Raw genomic sequence first — 16,040 nt, forward strand, 5'->3', positions numbered from 1 at the left:
AGATACCCACCTTACTGTTTGAGACCATGAGATATCACTGCCAGAAGCCTACCCATCATTTTGGCCCTGTCCTCAACTCCTCCTTCCCTCACCCCTTGCATACAGATCCCTAGCACCGTCTTTCAGGTCTACTCCAAAGCACTCAGGAATTTATTTACTTCTGTCTCTGCTGCCACCTCATTAGTCCAGGACAGTGCTGTCTTTTGCCTGGACTATTGCAATGGCCTGCTCCTGGGCTCCCCACACTAGCTTTTCTTTTAGTTCCTTGAACCCACCAGGCTTTTATTTCGGAATGCTCCTCCCCTCTACCACACCCCAGCCCAACCATACCCTTCCAATGATTTGCTTCTTCCTATCTTTTAGGTTTGGCTGTCATTTCTTCATTGAAGATCTCTTTTAAAGAATGATCCCCCCTCCCCAAACAGTTCCTGTTTGTTTTGTTTTGGCATGTTTCACAATTTATAATTATTTTGTTTGTTTATTTCATCAGTCTCCCTCTTAGAATGTAACCTCTGTCAGGGCGAGAACCATATGTATCTCCTGGACCACCATATCCCTCATAGAGTTGCCAGATTTATCAAATAAAAATACAGGTTTCTGGGGCACCTGGGTGGCTCAGTCGGTTAAGCATCCAACTCTTGATTTCAGCTCAAGTCATGATCTTATGATTTGTGGGATTGAGCCCTGCATTGGGCTCCGCACTGACAGCCTGGAGCCTCCTTGAGATTCTCTCTCTTTGTCTCTCTCTGCCCTTCCCAGGCTCATTCTCTCTCTCTCTCTCTCTTAATAAATAAATAAACTTAAAAAAAAGACAGGTTTCCATGTCCACTCTTGTACTAAAAATTATTCAGGGTTTATCTGAAATTCAAATTTACCTGGGCATCTTTTGTTTTATTTTGCAGCCCTGGTTCCTAGGCCCTGGTACATAGCTGACTCTCACTACCTGTTGTTAAACAAAAACTTAGTAGCAGCATATCAAAATTAATACTTGGGCAACACAGAGGAGAGAATGTGTTAAAACTATAGAACTAGAGTGGTGAAAAATACACTTGCCATTCTTTTCTGTTCTGATTTGCCTGTTTTCTCTCTCCAAGAGAACCTAATCAGTTCACCCCAGAGTCTTGGACAGCCCAGTCCTTGGGAGCGATGCCGGCCACAGGAAGGGAGCTGTTGGGCATAGTGTTTGTATACCGCACTGCCTCATTTTTGCTGTGGTTCTGTGCTGGGAACTTGATCTTCTTTGGTTCTGGTGTCCCCAGACTGTGAGCTTGCTAAGGGGAGAGATGACTTCTTCCTTCTCAATCACTCACCCCCAGGGACTCACTCTGTAGATGACACATAGCAAGGACTCATTGAATGGCTGTCAAGTGGTACGATCAATGAATGAATAGTAGGGGGGCTAACCACTCTGGTTTGACCGGGCCTGAGGGTTTCATGAGATATGGGGTTTTCAGTGGAAAAAACAGGACTGCTGGTCTCCTCACTGAATGATGCTCACTCTTGGTGGCTGGGCTTCTTGTCCACAACCAACTATACTGGCTGCTACATGACTATCATAATTAGCCTGCTGTTCTGGCTGCCCATCTGTTTTAGGAAGACACTGGATGTTTGGAGCTCTGCTGACCCCCTGTGCTTCCCTATGCCTGGGACCTTGGCCTTGGCTTCAGCCTCAGTTCATGGTCCGTATGTTGGCGTGTCCTTCCTTGTGGTCTGTGGTAAACACCCTGGATTTGCACTCCTGGAATAAGGGCATCCAGGCAAACTCATGTGAAGAGACTCTTGATCTTGAGCCAATCTCATGGACTGCCCCCAGTCCTGGCCACTATAGGTATGTCTCATCACGACCTGATTATGACCAATTGCTACTTCCACAGAATACCAGTCAAGTATTTATTGAGGAATTAAGCTGACATAGAACTTTCCAAAAACATTTCTACAAATGTCTGAGTTATTTGCCTGTGAAAAAGTGAGTTCTCATTTTAACCGACCCCCTCCCCCATACTGCCAGAAGGCATGATATTCTAAACAAAACCACACAAATCCATTCTCAATTATGATAGCACTGCTTCAGTCTCAGTTAGGTCCTGCTGGGTTCCTGGAATTGGGAGTGAAGTGGCTCTTGAGAGGTTCCCAGCACTTGTAGTAATTCTCATCCAAACAATTAGAGGTCTTGAGCCCCCACTTGGTGACGGCCATACTTAGAGAAGACTCAAACATAAATGCCTGTAGGAAATGGGGGAGGGGACAAAAAAGAAGTGAGGTGGATAATAAAATACATTTGATTAGATGTCAAGAGAAAAGATGTAGGTAGGCAGAATCTTTGAATAATGAATCATGTGTGCTAGCAGGGTGAGGACAACAGGCTCACACCTTGGGTTCTGGCTCCAGCCCTACCACTTCTAGGCGAGTGATACCTGGTGCAAGACCCTTACCTTCTCCGAGCTCCAAGTTTCATTCTATACAATGGAATTGGGCATGTAAGCATCACATTGTCCTTGCAGCATTATGGAGCTAAATATGCTAGATCCAGGGGCAGAGGTGGAAGAGTTTTAGGAATATTCATCTTCTTAGGAGCCATCACTTACTGTGGCTAAGTCCCTGTGGGGAGGCCATAACCCCCATTTTTGCAGAGGAGGAAACTGGCTCAAAGCTGGAAGTGGCTTGTCTTAAGCGATAGTAACGAGGTGGCAGAGCTGAGATTTGAGTTTTGTTCTTAAGGACTCTGACCAGGAGATGGCCTGGGAAAAGGAGAAGGAGGTAAAGAGAGAGTGAGGAGGAAGAGGTGGAGGAGGAGGAAGAGGTGGAGGAGGAGGAGGAGGAGGGAAGGAGGAGGTAGGACTGACTGTAGTACTTTTAAAAAACCTATCCCAGAAGACTGAATGGTTGATGTCCCTCTGTGTTCAGGAGGTTTTTGTCCCCAACAGAAAGAATATGCAAGTGCTCTGTGCAGCTTAGACATTCTAGCTTCACCAATTGCTGATTTCCCTACCATTGTGGCTTTTAAAAATAAAACAAAAACAAAATAAAACCCTACAATTCTTATGTGTTCACATTATTGGAAATTTTAAAAATACAGATGGACAAAAGGAAGATAAAAGTTGGGTCACAACCCAGAGAACCCATGTTAATGTTTGGTATCTAATATACATTAGCTTCAGGGAGATGATTGTCCCTGCCTGACTTCTCACCACAGGCTTGATATGAGGACCGTATCAGATTGTGTGGAACTACCGTGCACATTATAAAGCACTATTCAGATATAAGGGTTGTTATTACGGTCGTTCTTGTCTGTTGTTGCCTCTTTGCTGCCTGCTTCTTAAGAAGCTTGCTGTGTGAACGGAGTAACAAAACCCCATCCCAGCTGAGTTATGAAGACGGTATTATACAAAGTTCATTTATTCCAAACTGGAATAAGGATGAGGTGTATAGATAGCCCTGGGTCCCAATTATATAATGGAAAATGGTGATGGAGACCCAAAGTTAGGTCTGGACCCTCCCCTGCCAGGTAGTCTGGCAGTGCTGGACCCTCCCCTGTGCTGGACCCTCCCCTGCCAGGTAGTCTGGGCTGTCTGGCTACTCGAGGCCTCCCCTGCCCTTAATCCCTTACATAGGAGAGTTCTTTCTGGCTAGTGCTCCAGGCCCTATGCATTTCCCAGAGTCTTCTTCCTCATAAAAACAGCTCTGTCCTTGCCTCATTGATGTAGAACAGTGCTCCCTGATAACACTGACATCCAAAGCCAAGTTGGGCACCAAAGGTTACTGAGTGGCAAGTGTGGGGTAGCCCATGTACCTCAAAGAGCCCTTGGCTTATTTTTTTATTTTTTATTTTATTTTTATTTTTTGAGAGATCAGGGAGGGGAAGAGGGAGAGAGAAAGAATCTCAAGCAGGCTCCACGCTCAGTGCATAGCCCAAGATGGGGCTCAATCTCACAACCCTGAGATCATGACCTGAGCCAAAATCAAGAGTCAGAGATGCCCAACTGACTGAGCCACCCAGGCACCCCTGGAAGCAATATCTTAATTGAGATTGTCAAACCACATCTCAAAGAGATGTAGAGTTCCATAAAAATTTTGCAAAGGCCCTTGGAAAGGGAAAGAGAGCCAAGGTCAAGCAGATGGGACTCTGCACCCTCCCCTTGCAGATCAGCTCTATCAGCTCTGGTCCTGGAACTGTTCAATGCAAACTGCATTGGACAGAGAGACAGATAATGCTGTCTGTTTGCAAGCTGGGCATGGAGTCAGGAAGGACTGTGCTATTGATTTTAAAGTCAGGTAGCATTGAAGGCATTTGTTTAAAAATGTAAAGCAAATTTGCATATGACTTAACATAAAATTACTCCTTGTGGTCCATAAACTCCACCTCCAAGAATGCAAAAATAAAGTAAAACTAAGTACCGCAGCCAACTGCAATTGTGTTCAGCCTCAATGTTTATAGCTTGACACAGGAAGAACGCAAAACAGATTTTAAATCCCATCAATTTCATCCCATGCCAAAGGAGAGCAAAAGAAAATGAGAAAACAGCTGAGAACTGCTTCTCACAAGCCCTGACTATAGTGAGGCAAAGGCTTTCTGATCCTCCTTGGCTTGAGAATTCCACTGAAGGTGACATCCTGCATCCCTGGGTACTGTGGCCCTAGAAGATTACCTCAAAAAGCAGGAGATGATTCTGAGACACAGCATATATACTCTGGGCTGCATACAGATAAGAGAAGACCTATTACATAGTATTAATAATATTCCTTTATATTTGAACAGTGCTGGACAGTCCGTAAGGTTAAATACAGCCACCTGCTGGGATGAATACCACACCCATTGTACAGATGGGGGAAAGTGAAGCACAGAGAAGTTAAGTAACTTATTCAGGGTTTGTAGGAACTAAGAGCTAGGATTTTTTTTAAGCTTATTTTTATTTATTTAGAGAGAGAGATAGAGAGCAATCAGGGGAGGGGCAGAGAGAGAGGGAGACTGAATCCCAAGCAGGCTCTGCACTGTCAGCGCAGAGCTCAGTGTGGGACTTGAATTCATGAACTGTGAGATTGTACCTGAGCCAAAATCAAGATTTAGACATTTAACCTACTAAGCCACTCGGGTGTCCCCAACGAGCTAGGATTTGATCCCAGTTCTGACGCAAGTCCGAATATCTTTCTACCCTACCACATCAGAAGTCTAGTATACATTTAGGGGTGTGTACATACACACACGGGCATATACACACAGAGAGACACACACTCTCCTCTCCTGACTCCTTCTTTCTGACGGAGAAATACAAAAGCAGCTACTCCTCTCAACAAGGTTGGGGACCCCCAAGGCTGCCAGAGCCTGGCATTTAACTTGCTTACCATGGTGCCATCAGCAATCCTCTCGGGTGCCAGCTTGGCTTTGCTGGCCTTCTCAAAGCAGTCAGCATCAGGCCCGTGGGGGGTCATTGAGCTGTGCAGGCTGCCTCCTCCTGGCAGGAATCCACCTTGCTTTGCCTCATAGTGACCTTTAATAAGTCCCATGAATTCACTCATGCAGTTCCCTAGGAGGGTTGAAATAGTATTATTTTAATGTTTATTCATTTTTGAGAGATGGAGAGAGACAGAGCATGGGTGAGGGAGACACAGAGAGAGAGGGAGACACAGAATCTGAAGCAGGCTCCAGGTTCTGAGCTGTCAGCACAGAGCCCGATGCAGGGCTTGAACCTATGGACCATGGGATCGTAACCTGAGCTGAAGTTGGACGCTTAACCAACTGAGCCACCCAGGCACCCCTGAAATAATATTATTATAATTATCTAAGGCAAAACCTGTAAAATACCAAGACCTCTCAAGCATTTTTTCTGTGCACTGCCAAGAAGATAGGAGAATATGATACATTTTTTAGGATTACTAAAGAATACAGAGGCGGGAGGAACCCACAAAACATTCATTAATGTGAAACCCTTGGTAGGCAAAACTCTACTTGATGGCCATGTGGATTGTCAGAGATCTTAAGTTCCATTGCCTGAAACAAATGATGTTGAATCTAAAGAAAATCATAGCCAGACGATTTTAATAAAAATTAAAATGAAAGTAATAATAAAGAATAGATGTACTCTGTCATCTAGGCTTATAAGCCCCATATTAAAATGATCTTCTTTCCCACATCTTATCTAATCCTCCTCCAAATAGCCCCACAGTAGTACATGGTATCACCATATTTCTGGTTCCCAATCCAGAAAACTGAGATGGAGTGTGTATGTGTGTGTGTGTGTGTGTGTGTGTGTGTGTGTGTGTTGATGGAAGAGTCATATAATGGAAAGAACGCTGGACTTGGAGTCTATTATCAAATGATAATCCATGTGAAAGGATCTTAGTATCTGTAAAAAACAGTCCATAAATGCTATATAGTCTAACAAATACTATCTTCTGTAGCTGAATCTACCATCTTATTTTCCACTCTCCAAAATGCCTCTGAGATTCATTCTTTTCTTTCTATTTCCATTGATATTCTCTTTATAGAATCGTAAAATTTTTAAATTGGAAAGGATCACTACTTCTACTCAGTACAGAAGAATATTCTACGTCATTCCTGGCATTACTTCTTGGGTCTGCCTGCATGCCTCCTGTGAATGGAAGCTTTCTACTCAACAAAGCAGTCTACCATATTATTGAAAAGCTCTGGGTGTTAGAAAGTTCTCTCATATTAAATGGAAATTTGCTTTAATATAAGTATGTTGGTTTTGTGCTTTCTGGAGTCAAAAAATTTGACAAAAAAAAATCACCATGTGCCTACTATTTCAATCATGTTTCTATTGAAATAAACCTCTTTATTGGAACAGCAACATATTTAGAGCAAGAATTAAAGAAATACAACACCTGAGCAAATTTAAGTGTCTTTCTATCCATTCACCCATCTACCCATCCATCTGTCCATTCTCCACCCCATCTGTCTACCGATCCATCCATCCCACAGATGTAATTGAACACTCTGCTAAGTTCTGTGATTAAGAAATAGCCCCTTTAAAGTTACTTTCATAGTCCCTTCTGTGACAGTGCCGAGAGTGAAGATCATGAGCAGAGCAGAGAGCTATGACATTGGCAACCCTTGCAAAGCTGGACATTGGCATGATAAGTTCCTTACATGTGAAGTATAATCAAGTGCCAAAATATTTCTGTCATTGACTAGGCAGTCATTTTTATCCTGCCTAGGAAACAAAATTCTGCTGCAGGCACACGTAGAAAAGGTAAGACCCGAATCATAGCTCTACTCATTTTTCCATGAAGCAGAAAGAGAGGAAAAGAAGCAACTGTAAGCATAAAGTGTCTATATTTTAAAAGCAGGTCTGCTCATGACTTAAATGTGCTGTCACACTCCTCCATCTAGTATGTGTCCTCAGAGTCACCTTCATGGCTTAATTTTAAGAAGAGAGCAATACAGAATTCAGCTTTGATCTGAATATGAATTTAGGTAGCAACGACTTTGGTGATGACATTTCTATATCATTTTCTATATTTCAAAGGGCAGGGGGAGGGTAGACCTTGCCTCTCTGATTAATGCTGAATCCAGTTGACTAAAGTACATTAAGATGACTGGAGGCAATATTTCTACAGAAATAATTCTTCACTTCTCCTATAAAGTCACATCAAAGTAGCAAAGATTTTGATAATATTGCTAAAGCAATAGTTGTAATATATCTGGAAAAAATAATTTCTAACTTGGGGTTCTGTGTTTTTTCCAACTAAATCAGGCAACCATACCTTTCTGTTATCTATCTATCCTGGCCAAATGTACTTGAGAGACTTTTAAAAAATTATAAGAGGCATTTCACAAGGTCATTTGTTTCAGGCAGGCTGAACTACAAGCTCAAGTCTAGGAGTGGCTGGAGAGCTGTAGCACAACAGCAAACTTGTCTAAGTTAGACAGTTCTATTATCCTTCTCTCTGGGTAGGGAGGTAAGCCACAGGCCAGTGTTTCTCAACATGTGGCCTGTAGACCTTCTGCATCAGAAGGTCTTGCTGCCTTGCTAATTCAAAATGCAGATTCTGAGGTTCTACCTCAGAACCAACTAATTATACTCTCCAAGAGTGGGTGCTGGGGATACATTTTTTTAAGAGTCATTCTAAGTGATTTTTATCTCCCTAATATTCTCAAAGTGTGGTTCCTGGAACAGCAGCATCAGCATCACACGGGGACCTGTTACAAAGGCAAATTCTCAGGCCCCACCCTGGACCTTACTAAAACAGAAATTCTGAAGGTGGGGCCCAAGAATCTGTTTTAATAAGCCTTCCAGGTGACACTGACATATATGAAAATTTGAAAACTACCATCTCAGGTACATAGAGGTACATAGCAGCCTCAAAACAAGAACTCTGTGAAATAGTGAATTATCAAGAGCTAGCATGTGAGGTACAGGCTAAGCTAAAGCAGTTCTCCTGGACAGCAGGTCTTCTAGGGGACTGATTTCCAGAACAGTCAGGGCCTATGATGGGCTTGATACTCTTCAGAAAAGATGATAGTTTATTTTGACTCTATTGACAAAGTAGTATCTTTGTGGTGGTAACTGATTGTATCCTTTTCTCCACCATAATGATGTCACCTGAAAAAGGTGGTGCTGGAATTAGACCATAAAATGGCTTTCTTCCATCCTTAGGGCCCTACTTCTCCGCCTTTTATAAATGCCTAAATTACCCATTCAGTGCACTGTTATATCTTGTTGAGCTGGGGCACCTGGGAGCTGGTACATATAAGGAGGAACCTTATATAGACAGAAAGCCCTGAGGTTGACGAAGGAAAGGGATTTATTTTTAAGAATGTTCCAGCTGTGGAGTGCCTGGATGGCTCAGTCGGTCAGGCACCTGATTCTTGACTTCGACTCAGGTCATGATCTCATGGTTTGTGGGTTAGAGCTCCATATAGGGCTCTGTTCTGAGGGCGCAGAGCCTGTTTGGGATTCACTCTCTCTGTGTTCGTTCCTCCCCCACTTGCTCTCTCTCTCTCAAAAATAAATAAACTTGAAAAAAAAAAAAGAATATTCTAGCTGAAATGTACCTCAGAGTCTTTTCAGAACTCTATGTACAGAAATGCAATCTCCAAGAAGTGGAATTGTACATTGACCTTTAGGTTGGATTTACAGCTAGCTATTGCACAAGTAAAAATGCCAACTTCATTAAATATAGCCATGAAATACCTTATTCATTCTTGGTGATGCATTTACTAATTAAATAAATGTTTATTAGATGCATATTGTATGTTGGGCACTGGGCTAGGCACATCAGTTACTGGTAACGAGTATATGTGTGCTCTGGCACACATTTAATTCAATTAAACCCTGACTCGACCACTTAACTAGATGTGGGGCCTTGAGCAAGTTACTCAATCTTTCAAATTACTTAATCCTTTATGCCTCAATTTCACCTTCTGAAAAAAAGGGAATAATGATATTACCTCCCTCTTACAACTGTTTTGAGGATTAAGTGGGTTAATTCTTATAAGGAACGTATAGCCATGGAAAATGGTTAATAATTGTTAGCTGCTAGTAATAATATTAATAAAATAAAAATAATAGATTTAGTAAGTTCTGTTCTAGGTAACTAATACTCCACAGAAACTGCTTCCAGAATGGAGTCCATTTCCTAGTGTGCACGGCAGTCCGTTTCATCCCACCAAAATAATTGGAGAAGGCACATTTCCTGGCTCTCGAACCAGACTTAGATCAAGAGCTTTCCAAAAACAACAAAGTTACCAACCACATCCCACCATTCTCCCTCCCCTAAAAAGAAGGGTCTGAGATGTAAAGAAACGTCTTGCTTCACACTTTATCCGCCTTTCTGCCTCTCCTCAGGGCCAGGGAAACTGGGCTGTAGGCATTAATTACTTCTTTCTCAGAGTCAACACATCACTGCCATCTCCATCTGTGGTGTTTCAGCCGCTACAAGTCTGAGAAGCAGCACTGGGTCTCGGGAGGCAGGATCCTGAAAGCCAGCCAGAGCATGGTGTCTGGAAACTCCTTGGTGGTATTCCCAATGGGTAATAAGGTTCACTGCTTTGCTATCTCTTTGGTTTCCAATGTGGCTTAGGAAAAGAGAGACTTACTGTGGTAATAAGGAGGCCTGAAGGTCTTATCGGCAACCCCCCATCGAGGTGGGAAGATGACAAAATCAGCGACAGCCACCCCAGGGCGGACAGACTTGGCGGTCAATACTGTGAAGATGGATGGGTCCTGTGAAAGCACAAGGAGACACTGAGCCCACGATGGAAAGGAGGCGGCTGGACAATGGCACATGTGTCCCCACACTGGAAGGGGTTTCCAAGTTGATGCTCTAAATTCTGATCAAACCACACAGGCCAGGCTAAGTGTTCTGGGCTTATCGATGAGGTGCAGTAATCACTCATCTGACTTTCCCCTCTTGCTGTGCATGAAGCAAAATGAATTAATACCAGCTAAGAAGACTTGGAACTGCTTTCTCATCCTGCTGAGCCCCCATTTCATGCAAATATTACCATGAGGGTCTGAGAACCAGTCGTGTCTGCCTCTCAACCTCAGGTCAGGGTGAAGAGCTGGGATGTGCTGCAGGGAGTTCTTGGCAGAATAGATGCTCAGAGTGAGGTTGAAACAGCAATAAAATAGTATCTAGCTTTTGGTATAAATGTAGAATGTGCTTCTCTTTGGGGGCCTCGCAGAGATTCCAGATGCCATCTTCATTGCTTTCTTACCCCTGTTTGATTCTCAGGTCTAAAATCCACCACTTACATCACTAGTTTGGACGGTGGTAGTGTTGAGGGAAACAATATTGTGATTTTAAAAGAACTTTAGAATCTGTCAGTGGAAAGATTGAGATTCAATTTAATTGAAATCAATGGTCATGTTTGCTTTCACATGCCATTCTAGGGTCTGGGATTTAAAGATGGTTGAGATCTATCTATTCCTTGCCCCTTTAGCATTACTAGTGGTGGTAGTAGTGGGGGGGGGGTTGCTGAAGGAGTCATAAAACAGGTGCATGAACAACTAATCCTAGCAAGGTGCCAAGGATAATTTCACTTTATAAGTAGAAATCCAAGGGAGTATAGAGAGTGCCTGCCTACCTGAAAGGATCAGGGGAGGCTTCGAAGAGGAGGTGATATTTGAGGAAGGTCCTGAGGAATGAAAGGAGAAAGAAAGAAAAAGGAGGGAGGCAGGAAAGAGAGGAAAGGCATTTGAAGCATAGAAAACAAGAAATACATCAAAGTGCACAGAGATTTTGTCAAGAGGCAAGAAAGCATTGCCAGGGTGCACTGGCAAAGGGAAGAGGGGCTAAGAGTTGATACTGGAAAAAGGAGTCCAGGGCCAGATGGTGGAGAACATCAGATACCATGCTTCAGAGCTCAGATGATCCTAAACCACAGGGAGGCTGAAAAGGTTTTCTAATGCAGTGGTAGAATGACCAGACCTGAATTTTGGCTTATCGATAAGGTGCAGTAATCACTCATCTGACTTTCCCCTCTTGCTGTGCATGAAGCAAAATGAATTAACACCAGCTAATTTTGGAAAAAATCAATGATCATGTTTGCTTTCACATGCCATTCTAGGGTCTGGGATTCAAAGATGGTTGAGATCTATCTATTCCTTGCCCCTTTAGCATTGCTAGTGGTGGTAGTGGCGGTGGGGGGTGCTGAAGGAGTCATAAAATAGGACTTTGGAAAAATTTTGGAAAAATAACTGTGGCAGCAGCACAGAGATTGAAACTATGCAAAGGCAAGCCAAAAACCCAACCCTATTGCCGTGAGACTTTAAACTTCTTCATCCGTCATGAGAAATGATCTGAAACTGTTAAAGAAAAGGTAGTGAGGCTCAAATAAAGCTCTATCAGTGTCTCAGGGTCCTTTTTCATGCTGTTTTGGTCTTGATGCCTCATTTTCTTTTCCCTTTTGGTTTTGTTACGAGTTGTTGCTCTTCAGAAAGGTAGTTTTGTCCCCCTAGAGATAAACTGAACTGGCTCAGAGTAATCTTCCTGTCTCTGGTTCTCTGGCTTCTGCTCTAATTATCCCGTCAGCTTGTGGGTTAAGTTAATCTATTATGAACCAGGCTGCAAAATGAACTTTCCCCCAGGATCTCAGAGCTAGCACTTTATCACGAATGTGGGGCCTTGGGAGCTTGCCCTGTAGACCAGGGACCTATTTGTGGGCCTCTAATTGAGTGAAAAATATGACCAAGTTCACTTTCTTTGGTTTAAATTCAAGCACTGAACATTCTGAGGAACTTTAGAAGAGGGTTGTCTGCTCCATCACTGCTGAAAACAGCCAGGAGTAGAGGCACTGGAACAGGCAGCTAGACCAAGCAGACTCAGCATTTGTAAGCAGGACAGAGAACTTTCCAAATCCAGAGATTTTCCTTTCTTATCACTTTATCACTAATATTAGCCTTTTCCAAGAAGAAACTAAGTTTTTAGCCATCTATTGGGGTTGCTGTGATCCTCTGTGTGAGAACCGGGCTGTGTTCAAGGATGAGTGTTACATGGAAGGCTTGGCTCTCCCACTAGCTTGTTATTTACTCCTTCACCAAAGCCTTGCTGTAGATGATTCAAATTCCTGTCAGCATAATGATGAATGACTATATCGTGGCCTTCCAAGGGTGACACTGGAAACGTTAAATCTGTGAACGTCAGGGGACTACTATGGACCCCTCCCATCCAAGGGCTACCCTATCTCCAGGCCCCTCCATGGTTCAGACTTACTGCGTGGTCAAAGGCCACTGAATTAATGACCATGAAGTTCTCCAGGTTGTACTTGTAGGGGGTGTAGTTCCCGTGCCAGGCCACAACGTTAAACGGGGAGACATCCTGATCACACAAACACAAAAAAAGCAGGAAAGGGTGATCTTAGTACTTAATGCTTTTGTAGCTGTGATTCCACAGTTTGTATTTGGCATCACTGTCTCTCCTGATTTGATTTTGTTCACACAATCTAATAATACCATCCTTTGGGAGAAGTATAACCCTGAATCATGTTGTGGTTGCTTCACGTGCCTACAGACTGTCCCTTGCTAAGCCACTAACCCTATTTTTCCAGTTCATAAGCTGCAGCTGCCTCAGATCACATGTGCAGCAGAAGCACAATGCATTCTCCAAGTAGTGCCTTTTCAACAATTTTTAACACAGTTGTGAGAATCTGCGAATGTCAGCAATTCTCAGACAATCTGGGCCACCGTCTGGGTTTCCCGGTGCACTTGCTGTGACTGCTCTCCAGGTAATTGCTGTCTAGAGGAGCTTCTGGTACACGCAGTGCCTGGGTTGGTAAGTGCAGGAGGGTGAGAAGGGATCTAAGAGTTCCCTTAGGACTCAAGGACTTGAGTTTCCAGAACAATCCTAAGGTGATGCTTCCTGGGCCTGCCCTGGGGTAGGAGAGGATCAGTGCTCTGTTACAGGAAGGTAGTCCCCACTGTAGTTATGCATCTGTTCTGGAAATGGAACCCAATTCAGAATGTTCTAAAGACTTTACTGAGGGGACGACTCAGACAGATATGATTAGAGTTAAGTGAACTGACTAGAGATGGTGAGGTTTCTGAGTCTAGCAACAGTGGGAAGACATTGCCATTCCTAGGCCTGAAGGATATGGGAAGAAAATGCTGTTATAGGATTCAAGCAAGAGCTAGAACCATGAAGAAGGGGCTGTTCAGTGGTGTGGTGGTATATATTTAACAACTGCCTCTCTGGAAAAAATCAAAAAGCTCTGTTTTATAGCATTTGCTAATTTCTGGGGGTATAAATACTCTCACCATGATCATTTTTCATCTACTAATGTGATGTTGCTGAACACAAAGCTGGGAAGAATGTGTATATTAGCTCTTTCATGCCAGTATGAACTGGTTTCAGCACACCACTGAGGCTACCCAACAGGAGCTGAGATCATGGAGGGATGAAGTCCCAACTAGGGAAGAAGCAGGGGAAGAAAAACCCCAACTTGTCTTTCCTCCGGCCCTCCAATTTCCTGTGAGTATCTCTCACAGGTTGAACCCAACCTAAAGCCTAGGGAGCCCATATAGGTCAAGTTCTCAGGTGACAGATCGTGGCAGAGAAGGGATAATGGATCAATGTAGGAGCTCACACAAGGAATAACCAGCACAGAGTCCACTTGGGAAGTGGAAACCCATGGAGCTGCTGGCTGCCTCTAGAATGATGGCTCTCTCTCAACTGTATGTCAAAAATAATATGGGGAGCATGCTTAAAATGACTGAAGTTTTCCACACTCCGTTCCCAGAAGTTATCATTTTTGCTAGGCTGGAGTAACATCAAAGAACCTGCATTTTAAACAAGCCTCCCTCAGAATTTCTGATGCAAATGATCTCTGAACCACATTCTGAGAAATCCTGACCCAGACAATATGAAGGTGACAATGTGTCAATAAGGCAGGCAATTAACTCTCAGGGGTTAATTTTAAGTGCCAAACTAGTTGGCCTCTGCTGGTTAGCATACCCTCTAGATGCTGTCCAAGAAAAATAATATGCCTTGAAAAATATAAGCAATATGTCAAATGGGCAAAAATAATGCTAATAGATAATGGTAAACAGAAGAAATCTTTGGATTGCTTTGTTTATATGATTACTTTCTGCTAATATATATTCCATATATTAAGTAATAATATAATATATCTGATATATTATAGATTACATATTGTTATTATTTGTTAATATATCCCTAATAAGGGATAAGCCTTTGCTTGTCTTTGAGTTTACAAGGCTGTTGGTATAAACTAAGTCAAGCTAATGAACTGAGTTCTACTTGTTTTGTATCAGTCATGGCTTGTATTTGAAATATGGTTGCCATTGATAATATAAATATTGGGTGACCTGCTTGTTTACTTATTTCCCTTTTCAGAACAAACTATCCTGCCTGTATATTATATTTTATACACCATTTATAGAGATCTACTATATTGCCAGGATTTTTATTGCTTGGTGAGTAGAAAGAGCATGACCTTTGGAGTCAAAGAGATATAGGTACTAATGCTTGTTCTGCCATTTACTATGGCATTTGGCAAATTATTTGTCATTCCCTTTTCATGACTATAAATGAGACAAATAGTACCTTATTTATAATTACTTAGTGGTATGGTAAAGATTAAAGAATATAATATATGTCAAGTACTTATAAAGATTAAAGAATATATGTCGAGTACTTAACACTGGCCTTAGCAATCAGTAGGTGCTTAATATTCCCTTCCTGTCTTCCAATCATCCTCTTACTTTACCTGTTTGGCAGCAAATAGCTTGCCCTGGTATTTATTAATCACAGTGTAGCCACCTGGCACTTGGCGATCTTCATACCAGGCAACGGGTATCAAAAAATCACGAGGATTGGCCAGGCCATTAGCTCCTAGAACACAGCAACCCAAAAGTCTTTTAGACACTTGTGAAATCATATAGGAAAGATGCCTACAGTTGCACGAAGAGAAAGGGCTCTCTTCCATGTCAAAAGCCATTCCATAATTTGTTTTCATTGTCCAAATGCTCATTGGAATCCTTTTTACCTTTACCTCCTAAAAGGAAGGTAAAGGATTAGGAAAAAGATTAGGAAACATGATTAGTAAAAAGAATCATGAAAATCATCATCATCATCATCATCATCATCACCAGCATCACCTCCTAAAGTTGTAGAGTAAGTATGGCTTATCAACCATGTTACAGGCATTACTGCATCACTGCAGGTGAGGGGAGAGGATGAGGCTAGAAAAGAGGCAAAGGGAAGGTCTGGTAGAATACTAGAACTTCTCTGTTAAGAAAACCATGATGATTCTAGAACTCATCTACAGTCCTTGATCTCAGAAAGGAAGGGTTACATACTGTTGCCCCAGGCATGCCTCTGCTCCTCAGACAGAGCTCAGAATCAATCTGCAGAATTGCTCTCCAGCCTGACAAATCTGTCTGCCACTCAGGAAAAAAGTATTCAGGACTTGCCTGCTTACCTTTGCTTAGGAGCGAGTGTTCCCTCCAGAGAAGGAAAATAAATCAAAAAACCAAAAATAAAAAGTATAAGTGCAAAAACATAATTTAACTCTGAGAGGAGAGACCTGGGGAGTGTTTTATCATTTCCAGCTCCTGGGG

The 16,040-nt window shown here is 42.6% G+C and overlaps 1 protein-coding gene across 1 annotated transcript in view; it reads right to left on the reverse strand.

Moving 5' to 3' along the window:
- Positions 1 to 1,882: 1,882 nt before the first annotated feature.
- The window catches only part of HGD (homogentisate 1,2-dioxygenase), a 42,988-nt gene continuing 28,830 nt past the window's right edge, over positions 1,883 to 16,040 (reverse strand). Inside the window, exons 10-14 of the mRNA XM_042903392.1 lie at positions 15,188 to 15,312; positions 12,676 to 12,780; positions 10,058 to 10,184; positions 5,341 to 5,522; positions 1,883 to 2,223 (exon numbers count right to left, since the gene is read on the reverse strand). Coding sequence (XP_042759326.1) covers positions 2,074 to 2,223; positions 5,341 to 5,522; positions 10,058 to 10,184; positions 12,676 to 12,780; positions 15,188 to 15,312 — 689 coding nt within the window. The 3' untranslated portion in view covers positions 1,883 to 2,073. The remainder of the gene's footprint in view (positions 2,224 to 5,340; positions 5,523 to 10,057; positions 10,185 to 12,675; positions 12,781 to 15,187; positions 15,313 to 16,040) is intronic.

Source organism: Panthera leo, chromosome C2, assembly GCF_018350215.1.
Source record: "Panthera leo isolate Ple1 chromosome C2, P.leo_Ple1_pat1.1, whole genome shotgun sequence".
Classification (NCBI taxonomy): Eukaryota; Metazoa; Chordata; class Mammalia; order Carnivora; family Felidae; genus Panthera; species Panthera leo.